Source organism: Marmota flaviventris, chromosome 17 (assembly GCF_047511675.1).
Source record: "Marmota flaviventris isolate mMarFla1 chromosome 17, mMarFla1.hap1, whole genome shotgun sequence".
Classification (NCBI taxonomy): Eukaryota; Metazoa; Chordata; class Mammalia; order Rodentia; family Sciuridae; genus Marmota; species Marmota flaviventris.
The window spans coordinates 63,327,831-63,348,325 of record NC_092514.1 but is presented as its reverse complement, the minus strand read 5'-3'; the positions used below and the strand labels follow the sequence as shown (position 1 = coordinate 63,348,325).

The window sequence follows — 20,495 nt, the reverse complement described above, 5'->3', positions numbered from 1 at the left end:
TGCCCATAATATTATTTCTTCAATAATTGAGTAGAAATGTTTTCAAAAGCCATGGAAAACAAAAACATATTGCAACTGGATTGGGGAAACTATAGCCCAGAGCATGTGTAGGAAGATAACAGTGATCCTAGAGTGTTTCTGGGTCTAGTTTCAGCAGTGAAGCAAGACATGCAAGGAGAAAACAACCACAGGCAGCAATCTGACTAAGTGGGGTACAAGGAGTCAGGCCCATCTCCCAATCCCACATGAATGTGATAAGCAGAACGTATCAGAGGTCTCTGCCCATAAACTGGAGCAGTGAATGTGGGTATATGTGAGTTAGAATCCATTACCTGAGAGATCAGAGGGAAAGGTGGCTGGCTAACATACAGGAGAGAAAAAACTCTCATGTCTAGAAGACACTGACCATGCACCAGACACCCTACACTCCCCTTTTATCTTTCCCTTCCAGTCCTACCCAAGGCAAGTCCATTTCACAACTGTCAGCCTATAGCTAAATGTCATAAATGTCAGAGAGGGAAATTCTTCATGACCAGAAAAACAGTGATATGAAGAATATAGTAGAATAGTTTAAATGCATTTAGAATTCTAAGATTAAAATTATTTTGCTTAAAATTTTTGAAGAAAATGCTTTCCTTTTTTAAAAATTCCATTTCCAGTGCCACCGCTGAGAAGTCCAAAGTCAACTGACAAGTTTGTTTGTTTGTTTCTCCTCTCTGGAAACATGAAATCACTGTCTGGCCTCAGTAATGCCAAATTTCACCACAACGTGCTCTAGTTTGTTTCTAAGTCATTATACACGAACCTTTTCAATCAAGAAATTCACATTCTTCAGTACAAGACAATTCTCTTAAATCATTTGTTGATGATTTCTTCCCCATTTCATTTGTACTTTCTTTTGAAAACTACTATTAGTTGAATATTGAAATCCTCTAACTGATCCAATAAATTTCTTAACAATTTTTACTTCTTTCCTGTCACTTCTAACCTTTTGATCTACCCTTTCAGGGATTCCTTCAACATTAATTTATTTTAATTTTTATATTTTTATTATTTTTTTACATGACAGTAAAATAGTATATTTTGAAATATTATACAAACATAGTATAAATTATTATCTTCCCCTCCCTTGTTGTAGTTGAATATCCACATATCAGAGAGTTTTGGTGTTTGGGGACTGGCTTATTTCACTTAGCATGATGTTGTTCTCCAGTTCTATCCATTCACCAGCAAATGACATAATTTCATTCTTCTTTGTCTGAGTAATATTCCATCACATTTTCTTTATCCATTCATCTGTTGAAGGGCACCTAGGTTGGTTCCATAGTTTGGCTATTGTGGACTGAGCTGCTATAAACACTGAATGGCTATGTCACAGTAGTATGTTGATTTTAAGTCCTTCGGGTATAAACTGAGGAGTGGGATAACAGGGTCAAATTATAGGTTCCACTCCAACTTTTCTGAGGAATCTCCATACTGCTTTCCACAGTGGATGCACCAATTTGCAGTCCCACCAGCAATGTATAAGTAAACTTCTTTTCTTACATCCTCGCCAAATTTATTGTTGCTTGCATCCATGATAATTGCCATTCTGACTGGAATGAGATGGAATCTCAGTGTAGTTCTGATTCACATTTCTCTATTTGCTAGAGATGCTGAGCAATTTTTTCATATATTTTTGACCATTCATATTTCTTTTTTCTGTGGAGTGCCTGTTCAGTTCCTTAGCTCATTTATTGATTGGGTTACTTTGGATTTTTGGTGTTCAGTTTTTTGAGTTCTTTGTTTTTATCCTGGAGATTAACGCTCTGTCTGAAGTGGTGGTGGTGGTAGAAATTTTTAATGGAGCTTTGATTTCTGCCATCATAATTTTAATATCTAAGAGTTATTTTAAGCAGACAAATGTCATTCTTTTGTAGTTCCTCCTTGTTTCATGGCTGCATTATCTTGTATATCTTTTTTTCTTCATTAGAGTCCCACAAAAGACTTTTTCAATCTCCTGTCTAGAAGATAAAGTCCTGAACTGTCAGTATTCTGAGCCCAGTAGGATAAAGATAGGAGGAAAATAACTGGGATCCAATTCTCCTGTTTTTAGCATAGGACTCCTTCTCTAGGTTGTGTTTGGTGTCTCCCAGTCTAGGGAGCCTGGTTTCTTTCATTTTCAAAGAATAAATTCTAGGCTTTGCTAAGGTTAGACGTGGGGAATTGGGCACTTGCCCAGCTGACTGGTTAGCTAGGTCTTGGGAGAGGATTCTTCGACTGACTTTTAAACAATCCTCCTTTCACCTCTATTTCCACATACTATCAATCTTGAGCTTTTTGAGACTTCTAGAGGGTAATTTAGGATGTTTGGGTTTTTTTTTTTTCCACTGATTTTTGCTGCTATGAATTTAGAGTTCAGTTTCATATTATTAATATACTCTCCATGTTTCTAAAATTATGTGGACGTTGTCTATTCTCCAATCCCCCTTTACTGATCTTTCAATGAATTTCTGAAATGAGCAAAACTTGAAGTATAGACTTACCCATGTTTTGCTCCCGATAATACCTGTTTTTCATGTAAGTCATTATAAATGGCTCTTTTGAATAAAGAGATATTGTAAAGAAAATCCCTAAGAGTATAAAGAAAATTGCTTTACTACCAGTTAACTCTTATGATTGAATTCCTGGTTACTTGGAATTAATAGATTAGGTAGTTTGTACTTTGGATCACAGAAATCAGTTTTTATTGTTTGAAGTTCATCTTTGTTATTAAAATTCAATTTTATATATTGATTTGAAAAATACTTAACTGACAAATGTCAGAGAGAATAAGATCAATTAATTTCACATATCTATGACATTTCATAAGTTAAGGCATTAATAATAATAAATACTATAATCTTTTGTATTAATTTTATTTTATGCTTCTACATACATGATCTCATTTTTTCTTAATTTTCTTTTATATTTAAATAAATTTATAGGGAGAAGTGAAAAAGTTGAAAATTTCCTGACATTAATACTATATACATTATATTAAGATATTAATTATATGCTTATATTAATATCTTAATATAATGCATAATATTATTTAAGATTAAGTGCTATTATAAATTAAAATTTCTAAAGCAACCTTAATATGTTATTTCTCTTTTTATTTTGTAAGAAATAATTTAATAGTACAGCTCTAAAAAGAGTAAGGTTTGAGAAAAAGGGGAACAGGATTATGGAATAAATGAACAGAGTTTTTATACGGCTAAAACAGTGCATATTTATAAATTTAAGCTTTAATTTATGGTATTTTAGCTGAAAGATTCTCTGAAAACCAAACTTGGTAAATTACGGCCTAACAGTCTGTAGTTTATTCATCACTTTGTGTTCTCAATTCTTATTCTCTCTCTCTCTTTTTTTTTTTTTTTTTGGTACCAGGGATTGAACTCAGGGGTACTCGACCACTGAGCCACTTCCCCAGCCCTATTTTGTATTTTATTTAGAGACAGGGTCTCTCTGATTTGCTTAATGCCTTGCCATTGCTGAGACCGGCTTTGAACTCGTGGTCCTCCTGCTTCAGCCTCCAAAGCTGCTGGGACTACAGGCATGCATCACTGCTCCTGGCTCAATTCTTATTCTCTTCAGAGATCAATTCATTCATTTAACAACATTTATTTAGTGACTACTATATTTCAGATATTTTTTTCTTGACACTGAGGATACAGCAATAAACAAAACAGACAAAAAGCTGTGTTATCATGGAACATTTATTTTGAACATAAAATATAAAACAGTAAATATGAAGATGATAATTACTATGAAGAAAAAGGAATATAGGAAGGGATAGTCATGCTATTTTAAATATGTTAGTTGGGATAGTCCAATTATCACTTCAAAAAATTAATCAAAAGCCTACAATAAAAAATTTTAGTTAAAAAAGGAAAAAAGTAGGAAGAGCCTAAAATAATACAATAATTTTGCCATTTCTTCTGAGAGATCTAAGACAACAAATATTATATTGATGAAATTTTAAAAAACAGAGTGTGATGATACTCCTATAAATGATATTGTTCAAAATTTATTTTTGGTTACACTTCAGAAATGATATTGAGACATACACTGCTATGTTCCAAAATCATTTTAAAATGACAAGAGACCATTTTTAATTTTCTTATAACTTGAATAAAGTACATCATACAGAAATTTTAGATTGTATCATTTAAATTCTAAATACAAAATGAGAATAACCAGACTACATTCAGCAAAAATCCCAATCTCCAAATTAAGCATCAGAAAGGAAGAGCTGGCAAAATTTACCTTGCCCAGAGCGGCTTTGGCGAGAATCTACACTTGACTGTCTTCGATCCGGTGGTTCTTCGCTCCCTCCATCTGCATAAGATTAGGGTGAAAAAAAAGAGCATAAATAAATGGAAACTGAAACTGATATAAAATCGTCCCTGAAGCCATCTACATCTTAAAATCTACTAAATCTATCATTTCCTTTCATATGATCTGGATCATTAAAATATTTGAAGATTTGTTTTCCATATAAAAAATGGTTCTTACTGTTGTTCTTATAGGGGTGGTTTACATTCCAGTCTAAAAGTCTAATGGAAATGTCAGAGATTTTTTCCCCTCTACAGTATGTATACTTTCTATTCTGCATATAATGCAGTAATTTTATCAACTAAATTTTATCAAGTTTATTCACAGAATTTCAGTTTAGCAATGTTTAATGAGTGGCTGCTATTTTTGTCATAAGTATGTCAAATAACACTATCTAAAGACTGTATTTCTACTGTAATAAAATTACCTTTATATGCTTTAGAAAATGTAAAATAAATAAATCTATGAAATATGATTGAGATAAAAATCAAATTTTGAGTTTGCTTTTGCCATGATTTTTAAATTATATGAAAATAATCCATTTCCTTATATAAATCTTCATTTTTCAAGAAATAAGTACTAGAACTGGAATTTATAAAAAGCTATAACAAACGAGTTTAATTAAATAATTTCCTCAATTTTATTATATAGAAACAAACATCACTCACCTAAATAAAGTTGTCAGAGTAAAACAAATCAATAGATTGAGAATGTCATAAAGTATATCTAAGATAAAAAAATTAAGACTAAATGCTGAAGCTAAAATTTTAGCATAGTGATTTTTTATTTTTAAATATTTGTTTTAGTTGTCAATGGACCTTTATTTAATTTATTTATATGTAGTGCTGAGAATCAAACCTAGTGCCTCACACATGCTAGGCCACTGAGCCATGACCCCAGCCACAGCATAGTTATTTAAATGCCTATAAATTTCTTTTTACTTTAATCAAGTTTAGAATGTATTAAAGGTTCAACAATCTCCTTTATTCTTTATCTTATACAACCAATTATCTTATTTTTAACTTAATTGAAAAAAGTAGTAGCTACAGACAGGGTTTACAAGGACATCCTTTCCCTGCCTCTACTTACACTACTCTACTATTTTGTCACAGAGCTAATGTATCTTCATTTATCTTTTTAAAACACACAGTCCATTTTAAAATTCATTTTTTATATAAAGTTACTTTTTAAGAATACTTATTAGATGTAAGGTTTAGCAATAATCAACACATATATAAAATATATTTATCAAGTATTTTTTATTTTGCAGAAGGCTTATCTAGCAAGAATAGCATCAGTCAATTGATTCTAAAAACAAAAGATAGTACATAATGAGCCAAAAATATTTACATCTGATTCCAGTACGATCTCAGCAACTAAGCACTCCATTAATTTAACTAATAAGACTTATAAAATAATTTAGCAAGCAAAAAGATACAAAATGATAAGCAGTTGTATTTTGTAGCAATATGTAAATACTTTTAAAATCCAAATCATTTTAAGTATTCTGTTGTTATGATGTAAGTTACTACACTTGAATAAAAATATAATTAGACATGTTGACAAAATAAATATTTATTTAAATATTTTATTTGAAATAAAATGGTAAGAATTTTTCCTTTGACATAATGGGAAAAAAAAATTAAAGCAAAAATCTACCTATGCATTATCATCATCGCAGAATGAATGACCTGCCTCTGTTAAAAATTAATTTTTTGGAGATCCAACATGGCGGCGGGCACAGAGGTATCAAGTCTCTGACCTCTCCAGCTGCACGGGCATAGGGAGTCTTAAATCGTCTAAATGCTGTTTGCTCAAGATCACTAGGCATTGCTGAGCTAACGTGGATCTGGGGCGAACAGTCTGGGCCTCTCAGAACACACACCGAGCCCGTAGGGGCCGAATTCAGGCTCCCGTTCGCCTGCGTCTCGCAGACAAACTGCTCTGACTCGGTGCTAAAGAACCCGCGGAAACTGCTTCTCGGTCGGGGTCCCGCTGAATACTGTGGAGGTAAATACCAACCGAGCCTTCATAGGCAGTGGCAACAGGATTGAGACGGGGCTTGGGAGGGCCAGTCAGGACCCACCCGTTGCTTTGGTCACCTGGCAAAGGGAACGAAATGCTGTGATTCGCATGAGGTACCAACATGGCAGAGAACTGACGTCACCAGAAAGCAGCGGAGGAGATAACTTCATTGATACCAGCGGCGACAGGTGTGTAATCCCCTAACCCCCTCCTCCAGACAGCGGGGAAACCTCAAGGGCCCCTCCCAGCTCTCCCGTGAGCGCAACAGTCAGACCGAGGGATTCAGGAGTGGCGCGGGACCCGCAGCTCGGGACCCCCTGGCTACCGCCCCCACCAGCGCAGACAACTGAGGTCTCTTGCACCAGCTCCCAGGGGCGTGGCTACCGGAGGGCAAGCAAAATACAATGAGGGCTCTCAGCCCCAAGCTCCACAATCTTAGGGGCTGAGGGATTGGCAAGCAGGGAGATTGTGCCCAGTTGTTCAAGAAGATAGGGCTCCCCCGAGCAGCAGAACTGGCGCGTAATCAGTATTGTGGTGAGCGTCACCTGTGAACAGGGCCAGTGGCGAGGTGACTAGACACAAGAAACGCCAGAGGCACTCAGGAGTGGAGACCCGCCCAGTCGGGGAGGAGGAGATGCTGCACAGTGATTGGTTCCCGTGCACTGAGAGGAGAAGCTTGGCCCAGTGGGCACAGCTCCACCTACTGGAAAAGAATTTAATCGAACTCTAAGACTGCATTTTTAAATTTTTAAAAAATTTTTAATTTTAATTTTTTAAAATATTTTTTGTATTATTTTTTATTTTCACTTTTTTTGATGATTTTTTAAAAAAATTTTTTTATTTTCTATTTTTTTCTTTTGTCTTCTCATTTCTTTTCAATTTCCTTATTCCCCTTTCCTTGAATTCTATCTGTTTACTCTAATTCTCTTTAGTGACTTCTTCCGTTTCCTCCCAAGCAATACGACGCTGTTTATGTGTAATTTACTAAATATGTATAGGTCAATGTTCTGGGAAGTTATATAGTGCTACCAAGACCTTAACTTCCCCCAAATACTCCAGACCATTCTCCTGTTAATATCCCTCGTCAGTAGAGCAACCTTCCAAGGTTGCCAAGAGATACCAACCTCAATACCATCACATCATTCGACCTAAATATAAGTCCCAAGACCAAACCGCAGACCGCTATATGCCATCAGAATCCGTACACAGTTTAGGAAATGAATGAATCTACACTAAAGTGCAACAAAACTCATCATCTCTAGTCATAATCTCCCATCACAAAAGAGAGACCCCAGAGACACACAAAACCAAATAAATTTATAGGAGTAAACAGTAACTTAGCAGTCAAACAGAGCAAGAAGTAACATAAGCAGCATGAAAAAGCAAGGAAGAAAAGGAGTACAAACAATGCAGGACAGCCTAAATATACAGGAGGACCTAGAGGCATCAGAAAAATTGCCAAATAAAGAACTCAATACCTTAGACAGATGGAATGGAATCTTAAAGAGGATATGAGACAACAAATTCAAACAATGAAAGAACTCACTGAAAATGAAATACACAAGCAAATAAAAGAAGCAAATACGCATCTTTATCAGGAGATAGACATTATAAAAAAATCAAACAATAATTTTAGAAATGAAGGAAACTATAAGCCAAATTAAAAACTCAAATGAGAGTATCACGAACAGAGTGGAGCAAGTAGAAGCCAGAATGTCAGACAATGAAGACAAAATATATCATCTTGAAAAGAGACCATCTAACTCAAGAAGGCTGGTAAAAAATCATGAGAAAAACATCCAAGAGATATGGGATAACATAAAAAACAAACAAACTTAAGAGTCATCGGGATAGAGGAAGGCATAGAGGTTCAAACCAAGGGAATGAGCAACCTGCTGAATGGAATAATTATAGAAAACTTTCCAGACATAAAAAAGGAAATGGATGTACAAATTGTAGATGCATACAGGACACCAAGCATACAAAATCACAGTAGACCAACGCCAAGACACATTGTTATGAAGATATCCAATATATAAAACAAAGAGAAAATATTAAAAGCTACAAGAGAAAGGAGGTAGATTACATTCAGGGGGTAAACCAATAAAGTTAACAATGGATTTTTCATCACAGACACTGAAAGTAAGAAGATTCTGGAACAACATATTTCATACTCGGAAAGACAATGGATGCCAACCAAGAATTTTGTACCCAGCAAAATTAAGCTTCAGGTATGACAACCAAATAAAAATCTTTCATGATAAACAAAAGTTAAAAAAATTTGCAGCCAGAAAACTAGCATTGCAAAGCATCTTGAGCAAAACACTACACGAGGAAGAAATGAAAAACAATAACCAATATGCTGCCTCCAGGAGACACATTTGATTGGAAAAGACATACACAGACTGAAGGTGAAAGGTTGGGAAAAAACATACCACACACACGGTCCTCGTAAGCAAGCAGGGGTGGCCATCCTCGTATTGAATAAAATCGACTTCAAGATTAAGTTAATCAAAAGGGATAAGGAAGGACATTATATACTGTTAAAAGGAACCATTGACCAACAAGACATAACAATTATCAATATTTATGCACCAAATAATGGTGCTGCGACATTCATAAAACAAACTCTCCTCAAGTTCAAGAATCAAACAGACCACAACACAATAATTATGGGTGACTTCAACACTCCTCTCTCACCATTGGACAGATCCTCCAAACAAAAGTTAAATAAAGAAACTATAGAACTCAATATCACAATCAATAACCTAGACTTAACTGACATATATAGAATATATCAACCATCATCAAGTGGATATACTTTTTTCTCAGTAGCACATGGATCCTTCTCAAAAATAGACCATATATTATGACATAGGGCAACCCTCAGTAAATATAAAGGGGTGGAGATAATACCATGCATTTTATCTGATCATAATGGAATGAAACTGGAAATCAACGATAAAAGAAGAAAGGAAAAATCATACATCTCATGGAAAATGAACAATATGTTACTGAATGATCAATGGGTTACAGAAGACATAAAGGAGGAAATCAAAAAATTCTTAAGGACAAATGAAAATACAGACAAAACATATCGGAATCTATGGGACAAAATGAAAGCAGTTTTAAGAGGGAAATTCACTGCCTGGAGGTCATTCCTCAAAAAAAGAAAAAACCAACAAAAACAAAGAGCTCGATTCAGCCATAGAACAGGTAATTTCAGGCTGCCATTCGCCTGCGGCTTGCACACAAATTACTCAGGCTCAGTGCTAAATAACCCGCGGAAACTGCTTCTTGGAGCCTGCTCTTATCAGAGCATACACCGAGCACGGAGTGGCCGAGTTCCGGCTCCCGGAACTGCTCTGGCCCAGGGCTAAGGAAACCGTGGAAACTGCTTCTCGGTTCGGGTCCTGCTGAGTACTGTGGAGGTAAATACCAACCGAGCCTTCGTGGGCAGTGGCAACAGGACTGAGACGGGGCCTGTGGGGGCCAGTCAGGACTCACCCGTTGCTTTGGTCACCCGGCAAAGGGAACGAAATGCTGCTTTTCGCATAGGATACCAACATGGCAGAGATCTGATGTCATCAGAAAGCAGCAGAGGAGAGAACTTCATCAATACCAGTGGCGACAGAAACAGTTGGTCTCCTGGTAGGGAGGGTGAGTCACAGACACCCTAGTCTCACTCGCTTTGTCGTCGAGCCAGAGGGGAGGAGCCGGGTGCCGCCCGCGCCCGGAGCAGGCCCAGTGGCTCGCCAGCGTGGTGGTCGCGTGACGCCAATTGGAGAGGGGGCGGGGCGGAGCGGAGCCGCCACCCGCGCCCGCAAGGTGGGCAGACCTGCGACCGACTGGCAGAAAATTCAATAGCACAACAGTTTCACCAAGCAGAAAGAAACGCGAACAGTATGAAGAGACAAGGAAAGAAAGGACCACAAGCAATGCAGGTCAACTCAACGTTAGAAGAGGTAATATCTGCAGCAGATGGAATGTCAGATAAAGCATTCAGGATATACATGCTTTAGATGATCTGGAGTCTCAAGGAAGACATTAGACAGCAAAATCAGACAATGAAAGATCACTTCGACAATGAATTACACAAACAAATCCAGGAAGCAAAAGATCAACTATACAGGGAGATAGAGGTTATAAAAAACAAACAAACAGAAATCCTAGAAATGCAGGAAGCAATAAACCAACTTAAAAACTCAATTGAAAATAGTACCAGCAGAGTAGAACACTTAGAAGATAGAACATCAGACAATGAAGACAAAGTATTTCAACCTGAAAAGAACATAGACAGCTCAGCAAGACTGTTAAGAAACCATGAGCAGAACATCCAAGAAATATGGGATAACATCAAGAGACCAAACTTAAGAGTCATTGGGATACAGGAAGGTATAGAGCTCCAAACCAAAGGAATGAGCAATCTATTCAATGAAATAATACGAGAAAACTTCCCAGACTTGAAGAATGAGACAGAATCCCAAATCCTAGAAGCCTACAGGACGCCGAATGTGCAAAATCATAAGAGATCCACACCTAGACACATTATAATGAAGATGACCAACATACAGAATAAGGAGAGAATTTTAAAAGCTACAAGAGAAAGGAAGCAGATTACATTTAGGGTAAGCCAATCAGGATAACAACTGATCTTTCAACACAGAATCTGAAAGCTAGAAGATCCTGGAATAACATATTTCAAACACTGAAAGAAAATGGGTTCCAACCAAGAATTGTGTATCCAGCGAAATTAAGCTTCAGGATGGAAGATGAAATTAAAACCTTCCACGATAAAAAAAAGTTTAAAGAATTTGCAGCTAGAAAACCATCTCTTCAAAACATCCTTGGCAAAACATTACAGGAAGAGGAAATGGAAAATGACAATGAAAACCAACAGTGGGAGGTAGGACAGTAAAGGGGGGGGGGAAATAATAAAAGAGGAAAACAAACCATGTTTAGTAACAGAAATAAACAAATATGGCTGGAAGAACAACCCATATCTCAATAATAACCCTAAATGTTAATGGCTTAAACTCACCAATTAAGAGACACAGGCTAGTAGAATGGATCACAAAACAAGACCCAACAATATGCTGCCTACAGGAGACGCATTTGATAGGAAAAGACATACATAGGCTGAAGGTGAAAGGTTGGGAAAAATCATATCACTCATATGGACTTTGGAAACAAGCAGGAGTGTCCATACTCATATCAAATAAAATAGATTTCAAGCCAAAGTTAATCAAAAGGGATAAAGAGGGACACTACATACTGCTTAAGGGAACCATACACCAACAAGACATAATAATCATAAATATATATGCCCCAAACAATGGTGCAGCTATGTTCATCAAACAAACTCTTCTCAAGTTCAAGGGTCTAATAGACCACCATACAATAATCATGGGAGACTTCAACACACCTCTCTTGCCACTGGACAGATCTTCCAAACAAAAGTTGAATAAGGAAACTATAGAACTCAATAACACAATTAATAAGCAGTATGGAGATTTCTTGGAAAGCTGGGAATGGAACCACCATTTGACCTAGCTATTCCCTTTCTCGGTCTATTCCCTAAAGACCTAAAAAGAGCATGCTACAGGGACACTGCTACATTGATGTTCATAGCGGCACAATTCACAATAACAAGACTGTGGAACCAACCTAGATGCCCTTCAATAGACGAATGGATAAAAAAAATGTGGCATTTATACACAATGGAGTATTACTATGCATTAAAAAATGACAAAATCACAGAATTTGCAGGGAAATGGATGGCATTAGAGCAGATTATGCTAAGAGAAGCTAGCCAATCCCTAAAAAACAAATGCCAAATGTCTTCTTTGATATAAGGAGAGTAACTAAGAACAGAGTAGGGACGAAGAGGATGAGAAGAAGATTAACATTAAACAGGGATGAGAGGTGGGAGGGAAAGGGAGAGAGAAGGGAAATTGCATGGAAATGGAAGGAGACCCTCAGGGTTATACAAAAGTACATACAAGAGGAAGTGAGGGGAAAAGGAAAAATAATACAAGGGAGAGAAATGAATAACAGTAGATGGGGTAGAGAGAGAAGAGGGGAGGGGAGGGGGAATAGTAGAGGATAGGAAAGGCAGCAGAACACAACAGACACTAGTATGGTAATATGTAAATCAATGGATGTGTAACTGATGTGATTCTGCAATCTGTATATGGGGTAAAAATGGGAGTTCATAACCCACTTGAATCAAAGTGTGAAATATGATATATCAAGAACTATGTAATGTTTTGAACAACCAACAATAAAAAATTAAAAAAAAAGAAAGAATTAAAAAAAAAAGAGCTCACACTTCATCTCAAAGCCCTAGAAAAGGAAGAACAGAACAACAGCAAATATAGCAAAAGGCAAGAAATAATTAAAATCAGAGCGGAAATCAACAAAATTGAAACAAAAGAAACTATTGAAAAAATTGACAAAACTAAAAGTTGGTTCTTTGAAAAAATAAATAAGATCGACAGACCCTTAGCCATGCTAACGAAGAGAAGAAGAGAGAGAACTCAAATTACTAACATACGAGATGAAAAAGGAAATATCACAACAGATGCTACAGAAATACAGAAGACAATTACAAATTATTTTGAAACCCTATATTCCAATAAAATAGAAGATAGTGAAGACATCGATAAATCTCTTAAGTCATATGAATTGCCCAGACTGAATCAGGAGGATACACACAATTTGAACAGACCAATATCAATGGATGAAATAGAAGAAGCAATCAAAGGACTACCAACCAAGAAAAGCCCAGGACCGGATGGGTATACAGCGGAGTTTTACAAAACCTTTAAAGAAGAATTAAAACCAATACTTTTCAAGCTATTTCAGGAAATAGAAAAAGAGGGAGCCCTTCCAAATTCATTCTACGAGGTCAACATCACCCTGATTCCGAAACCAGACAAAGACACCTCAAAGAAAGAAAACGACAGACCAATATCTCTAATGAACCTAGATGCAAAAATCCTCAATAAAATTCTGGCGAATCGGATACAAAAACACATCAAAAAAATTGTGCACCATGATCAAGTAGGATTCATCCCTGGGATGCAAGGCTGGTTCAATATACGGAAATCAAAAAATGTTATTCACCACATCAATAGACTTAAAGATAAGAACCATATGATCGTCTCGATAGACGCAGAAAAAGCATTCGACAAAGTACAGCATCCCTTTATGTTCAAAACACTAGAAAAACTAGGGATAACAGGAACTTACCTCAACATTGTAAAAGCTATCTATGCTAAGCCTCACGCTAGCATCATTCTAAATGGAGAAAAATTGAAGGCATTCCCCCTAAAATCTGGAACAAGACAGGGATGCCCTCTATCACCACTTCTATTCAATATAGTCCTTGAAACACTGGCAAGAGCAATTAGACAGACAAAAGAAGTTAAAGATATAAAAATAGGAAAAGAAGAACTTAAATTATCACTATTTGCGGATGATATGATCCTATACCTAGAAGACACACATGGGTCTACAAAGAAACTACTAGAGCTAATAAATGAATTCAGCAAAGTAGCAGGATACAAAATCAACACGCATAAATCAAAGGCATTCCTGTATATCAACAACAAATCTTCTGAACTGGAAATGAGGAAAACCACCCCATTCACAATATCCTCAAAAAAAATAAAATACTTGGGAATCAACCTAACAAAAGAGGTGAAAGTTTTATACAATGAAAACTACAGAACCCTAAAGAGAGAAATAGAAGAAGATCTTAGAAGATGGAAAAATATACCCTGTTCATGGATAGGCAGAACTGACATCATCAAATGGCGATATTACCAAATGTTCTCTATAGGTTCAATGCAATGCCAATCAAAATCCCAACGGCATTTCTTGTAGAAATAGATAAAGCAATCATGAAATTCATATGGAAAAAATAAAAGAACCAGAATAGCAAAAGCAACTCTAAGCAGGAAGTGTGAATCAGGCGGTATAGCGATACCAGATTTCAAATTATACTACAGAGCAATAGTAACAAAAACAGCATGGTACTGGTACCAAAACAGGCAGGTGGACCAATGGTACAGAATAGAGGACACAGAAACCAATCCACAAAATTACAACTATCTTATATTCAATAATGGGGCTAAAAGCATGCAATGGAGGAAGGCTAGCATCTTCAACAAATGGTGCTGGGAAAACTGGAAATCCATATGCAACAAAATGAAACTGAATCCCTTTCTCTCACCATGCACAAAAGTTAACTCAAAATGGATCAAGGAGCTTGATATCAAATCAGAGACTCTGCGTCTGATAGAAGAAAAAGTTGGCTCCGATCTACATATTGTGGGGTCGGGCTCCAAATTCCTTAATAGGACACCCATAGCACAAGAGTTAAAAACAAGAATCAACAAATGGGACTTACTCAAAGTAAAAAGTTTTTTCTCAGCAAGAGAAACAATAAGATAAGTAAATAGGGAGCCTACATCCTGGGAACAAATCTTTACTCCTCACACTTCGGATAGAGCCCTAATATCCAGAGTATACAAAGAACTCAAAAAATTAAACAATAAGATAACAAATAAACCAATCAACACATGGGCCAAGGACCTGAACAGACACTTCTCAGAGGAGGACATACAATCAATCAACAAGTACATGAAAAAATACTCACCATCTCCAGCAGTCAGAGAAATGCAAATCAAAACCACCCTAAGATACCATCTCACTCCAGTGAGATTGACAGCCATTATGAAGTCAAACAACAACAAGTGCTGGCGAGGATGTGGGGAAAAGGGTACACTTGTACATTGCTGGTGGGACTGCAAATTGGTGCGGCCAACTTGGAGAGCAGTATGGAGATTCCTTGGAAAGCTAGGAATGGAACCACCATTTGACCCAGCTATTCCCCTTCCTGGACTATTCCCTAAAGACCTTAAAAGAGCGTGCTATAGGGACACTGCTACAACAATGTTCATAGCAGCACAATTCACAATAGCTAGACTGTGGAACCAATCTAGATACCCTTCAATAGATAAACTGATAAAAAAAAAATGTGGCATTTATAACAATGGAGTATTACTCTGCACTAAAAAATGACAAAATCATGGAATTTGCAGGGAAATGGATGGCACTAGAGCAGATTATGTTAAGTGAAGCTAGCCAATCCCTAAAAAATAAATGCCAAATGTCTTCTTTGATATAAGGAGAGCAAATAAGAACAGAATAGAGGGGAAGAGCATGAGAAGATCACCACTAAACAGGGATGAGAGTGGGGAGGGAATGAGAGAAAGGAAATTGCATGGTAAAGGAAGGAGACTCTCATTGTTATACAAAATTACATATAAGAGGAAGTGAGGGGAAAGGGGAAAAAAACAAGTGAGAGAAATGAATTACAGTAGATGGGGTAGGGAGAGAAGATGGGAAGGGAGGGGAGGGGAGATAGTAGAGGATAGGAAAGGCAGCAGAATACAACATACACTAGTATGGCAGTAGGTAAAAAAGTGGATGTGTAACCAATGTGAATCTGCAATATGTATATAGGGTAAAAATGGGAGTTCATAATCCGCTTGAATCAAAAGTATGAAATATGATATGTCAAGAACTTTGTAATGTTTTGAACTAATAAAAAAAATTGAAAAAAAATAATTTTTCAATCCTTTAATCTTTTTGAAGGAAATATACATGTTTATAATCTTCTTAACTATACTTCACATTCCAAGTAAGCAATTCTGTAATTTGTATGTATTCTTTTTATAAAGTTAGGTATTTTAACTGAACCAATTCAAACTTAATTTTTAGGCTTTTAAACCCTTTAGGAATTCTGTTACCTCATGCTGTTAAGAATTAATATTCGATAGGTCTAAAAATCTTTAAATGTTCTCCTTTCCAATATTTGTTTAAGAACACAAAGAAAGGTGGCCAACAATCATTAAGTATGTACTATCTGCCAGGTATTTTAGATAGTTTATCAAAACTTTGGAAGTAAATGTCTATTTCATAGATGAAGACACAGAAACTCATGGTGACTAACTGGACTTTAACTGAACAACTTGAAAGTAAGGGCAGTGATAAGGTGGTGTGATTCATTACATCTCTTTACTATTAACTTCTACCCAAATTTATTAAATATTTATTGAGTTTAATTTGTTATCATGTTTCCATCTCATTTTCTCCTCATAAAAGAATGTGTTGAAAGATTAATTCTATAACTACAGCAATTCTTCCATTTTATAATAGGTGTTTCCTTTATTTAATTGATTTTAAAAAAGCAGTAGAATGGATTACAATTCTTATTATATGTATACAGCACAATTTTTCATATCTCTGGTTGTATATAAAATATGTTGACACCAATTCATTTCTTCATACATGTACTTTGGATGATGATATCTATAGAAGTTTTCTACTAAAGTTGATTATGAAGATTTAATCTTACACTTCAAATCCAATCTTCTTATTTGTTAAATATAAAGTTAAAAGGTATATTCTCTAAAGAAAAATACTTTTCTAGAAGCACTTGTGTGAGTTCTCTCTCTCCCAAACCCTTTATTCTACTAAAAAAAAATTAAAGAGTACTTCCTTTGGCAATGAACTGGCTGCAACCAAAATATACTAAAGTACTTTATTATGAATTCTGGGACACTTTGCAAACCCTATAATCTTTCCTTCCCAGGTCTACATACCTGCTCTTTATATGGATACCATTATTTAAGAAATTCTAGTATAAGGAAGAAAATTTAGGACTTGACATGCTGTGGTACCTCTGCCTTGGTAATTAAGGCTTATTTCATGCATTGGTTCTCCATTTCTTAATTGAATTTGTCACTGCAAACTTAGCTATATATACTTTACAAGGAATTTTTTTAAAGGCTGCCTTAAGAAAATATAAGAAAAAGAGCTCTTTCTAAATATTTACAGTGTGAAAACATGATACATTTTTAAAATTTTTTAGTGAAAAGGTCAATGTTCATTACATTGACGTATGAACTACTCTAAATCAACCATTTCCTGAGCTGGAAACATTTTTAACTCGCTTATGGTCAGGTACAAGGTTAGCCAATAGGTGCTGTCATAAAAATTATGCTGGGAAAAACAAATAAGAAATCTGATCTGCCTAAAACATGTTTTGAAAAAAAACCCATAAATACATTTAACTTAGAATAATTTTCATTTTAAAAGGATGTCCCTGAAATAGTATAGAGGTATACCAGAATAGAAACTACAGTGGTGATTTTTTGAGTACCGGAGATTGAACTCAGGGGCACTCAGCCACTGTGCCATAACCCCCATCCCTATTTTGTATTTTATTTAGAGATAGGATTTCACTGAGTTGCTTAGCGCCTCACTTTGGCTGAAGCTGGCTTTGAACTCAAGATCCTCCTGCCTTAGCCTCCTGAGCTGCTAGGATTACAGGTATGGCCACCGTGCCCAGCTACAGTGGTGATTTTCAACCCTGAGTAAATGCACTTGTGCTTCTGTTCTGAACAAACTTTATTTATTGACACTAAAATCTGAATATCATATAATTTATGTGTCTCAAAATATCATTCTTTTTTTCAACCATTGAAAATATAAAAACCATTCTTAGATTATGGCCCATATGAAAACTGACAGTTTTCTAACGGTTAGGAGATTAGTTAGAAGGCTAATTAAAGCAATCTCTATGGAAAGTGATGTTTCTTGAACAACTTGAAAGTAAGGGCAGTGAAAATGAAAGGAAGGCTCTGCAAATGACACCTAATTTACTCCAGGGGTCACTGAAAGTTTAATGGTAGCAAGATCTATTTCCTGGCTTTCTGTAGGTGATTTTGGGAATGAAGTGTAAGAATTCCAGAAAACAATACCCTAAAGAAATTAAAGACACCCCTCCCCCCCTCCATCGCTTAATTACATGGTACATATCAATCTCTGTGACCAAAACAAGCATTTGCAAGATGACTAAAAGTACATAATGCATTGTGGAAGACATTTTCCCCTGAGTAAACCTTTATGATTCTTAAAGGGATCAAAGCCGCAGTCTTGTGCCACAAAGCAACTCTTGGCAAATACAAAAAACACTGATGTAATTCCAGGCATCCTATTGATCAAAATGGAATGAAATTAGAAATCAACACAACAAAACTGTACAGAAACTATATAAACACATGGAGATTGAACAATGCACTTTTGAATGATGAATGGGTGATAGAAAAAAATCAAGGGAGAAATTAAAAAATACTTAAATGAGAATAGTAATACAATATGCCAGAACCTCTGGGATTTTATTAAGGTGGTTCTAAGAGGAAAATTTATAGCTATGAGTGCCTATATTAGAAAATCAAAAAGATCCCAAATAAAACAACCTCAAGATGCACCTTAAGGCCCTTGGGGGGAAAAAAAAGCAATTCCAAAAACAGTAGAAAGAAGAAAATAATTAAGATCAGAGCTGAAATAAATAAATTTGAGGATAAAAAACTAAAAGATCAATGAAAGAGAGTTGGTTTTTTGAAAATATAAACAAGATTGATTATTAAGCCCTTAGCCAAACTCATCAAAAGAAAAAGAAAGAAAACCTGATTAATGAATAAAATTAGAAGTGAAAAATGAGAAATCACCACAGGCATCACAGAAATCCAGTGGATCATTAGAGACTATTTTAAAAACTTATACTCCAATAAACTGGAAAACCTAGAAGAAATGGATACATTTCTAAACTCATATGACCTGCCAAAACTGAATCAAAAGGACAAAGAAAACAATAGCTAGCAATGAGATAGAAACAGTAATAAAAAGCCTGTCTAACAAAGAAAAGTCCAGGACCAGATGAATTCTTAGCTGTCTCTACTAGACCTTTAAAGAAAAACTAAGGCCATTATTCCTAAAATTATTCTATGAAATAGAAAGGGCTGGAACACTTTCAAATTCATTCTATGAAGCCAGTGTCACACAAATACCCAAAACAGATAAGGACACATCTAGGAAAGAAAACTATAGACCATTATTCCTGATGAAATTAGATACAAAAATACTTAATAGAATTTCAGCAAATCATGTTCAACAACATATTAAGATTATATATCACAACCAAGTTGGTTTTATTCCAGAAATGAAAGAATGGTTTAACATACACAAATTAATAAATGTAATTCATCTCATAAATTGAATTAAGGACAAAAATCACTTAGTCATCTCAATACACACAGAGAAGGCTTTTGACAAAATTCAATACCTACCTATGATAAAAACACTGAAGAAACTAAGGATAGAAGGAATCTACTTCAACATCATAAAGGCTATATTAATATATAATATAATACTACTCCTATTTAATATATTCCAGCCAGAGAAATTAGGTAAGAGAAGGAAATAACAGGGATAAAAACAGAAAAGGAAGAAGTCAAATTTATCACTGTCTACAGATGATATGATCCTATACTTAGAAGATCCAAAAAACTCCACAAAAAGCCTGCTAGAACTAATAAATAAATTCGGCAAAGTAGCATGTTACAAAATCAGCATACAAAAATCAACAGCTTTCCTGTATACCAACAATGAATACGCTGAAAAAAATATCAGGGAAACAATTCCATTCACAATACAATCCCCACCAAAATACCAAAGACATTCTTCATAGAAGTAGATAAAAAAAACAGTCCTAAAATTCATTTGGAAGAATAAAAGACCCAGAATAGCCAAAACTATTCTAAGGTGAAAAAGCAATGTTGGAGGCATTACAATATCTAACTTCAAATTATACTATAGAGACATATTAATAAAAACTGCATGGTACTGACATAAAAATAGACACATAGACCAATTGTACAGAATAGAAGACACAGAGACAAACCCACACATTTATAGTCATGTAGTTCTTGACAAAGATGCCAAAAATATACACTGGAGAAAAGACAGACTTTTTCACAACTGATGCTGTTAAAACTGGTTATTCATATGTAGAATGAAATTAGACCCTTCTCTCTCACCATGCACAAAAAATAAACTCAAATGGATCAAAGACGTAGGTATTAGAACAGAAATTATGCAACTCCTAAAAGAAAATGTAGAGTTAACACTCCAACATATAGGCACAGGCAATGACTTTCTCAATAGGACCTCTGAAGCTCAGAAATAATGCCAAG

At 35.6% G+C, this 20,495-nt stretch overlaps 1 protein-coding gene across 4 annotated transcripts in view; it reads right to left on the bottom strand.

Moving 5' to 3' along the window:
- Tanc2 (tetratricopeptide repeat, ankyrin repeat and coiled-coil containing 2) overlaps positions 1-20,495 on the bottom strand; it is a 444,589-nt gene that overhangs the window by 304,846 nt on the left and 119,248 nt on the right. For all 4 annotated transcript variants that reach the window (XM_071603168.1, XM_071603166.1, XM_027946338.2 and 1 more), the window contains exon 3: positions 4,291-4,362. In XM_071603168.1, the coding sequence (XP_071459269.1) occupies positions 4,291-4,362 (72 nt within the window). The remainder of the gene's footprint in view (positions 1-4,290; positions 4,363-20,495) is intronic.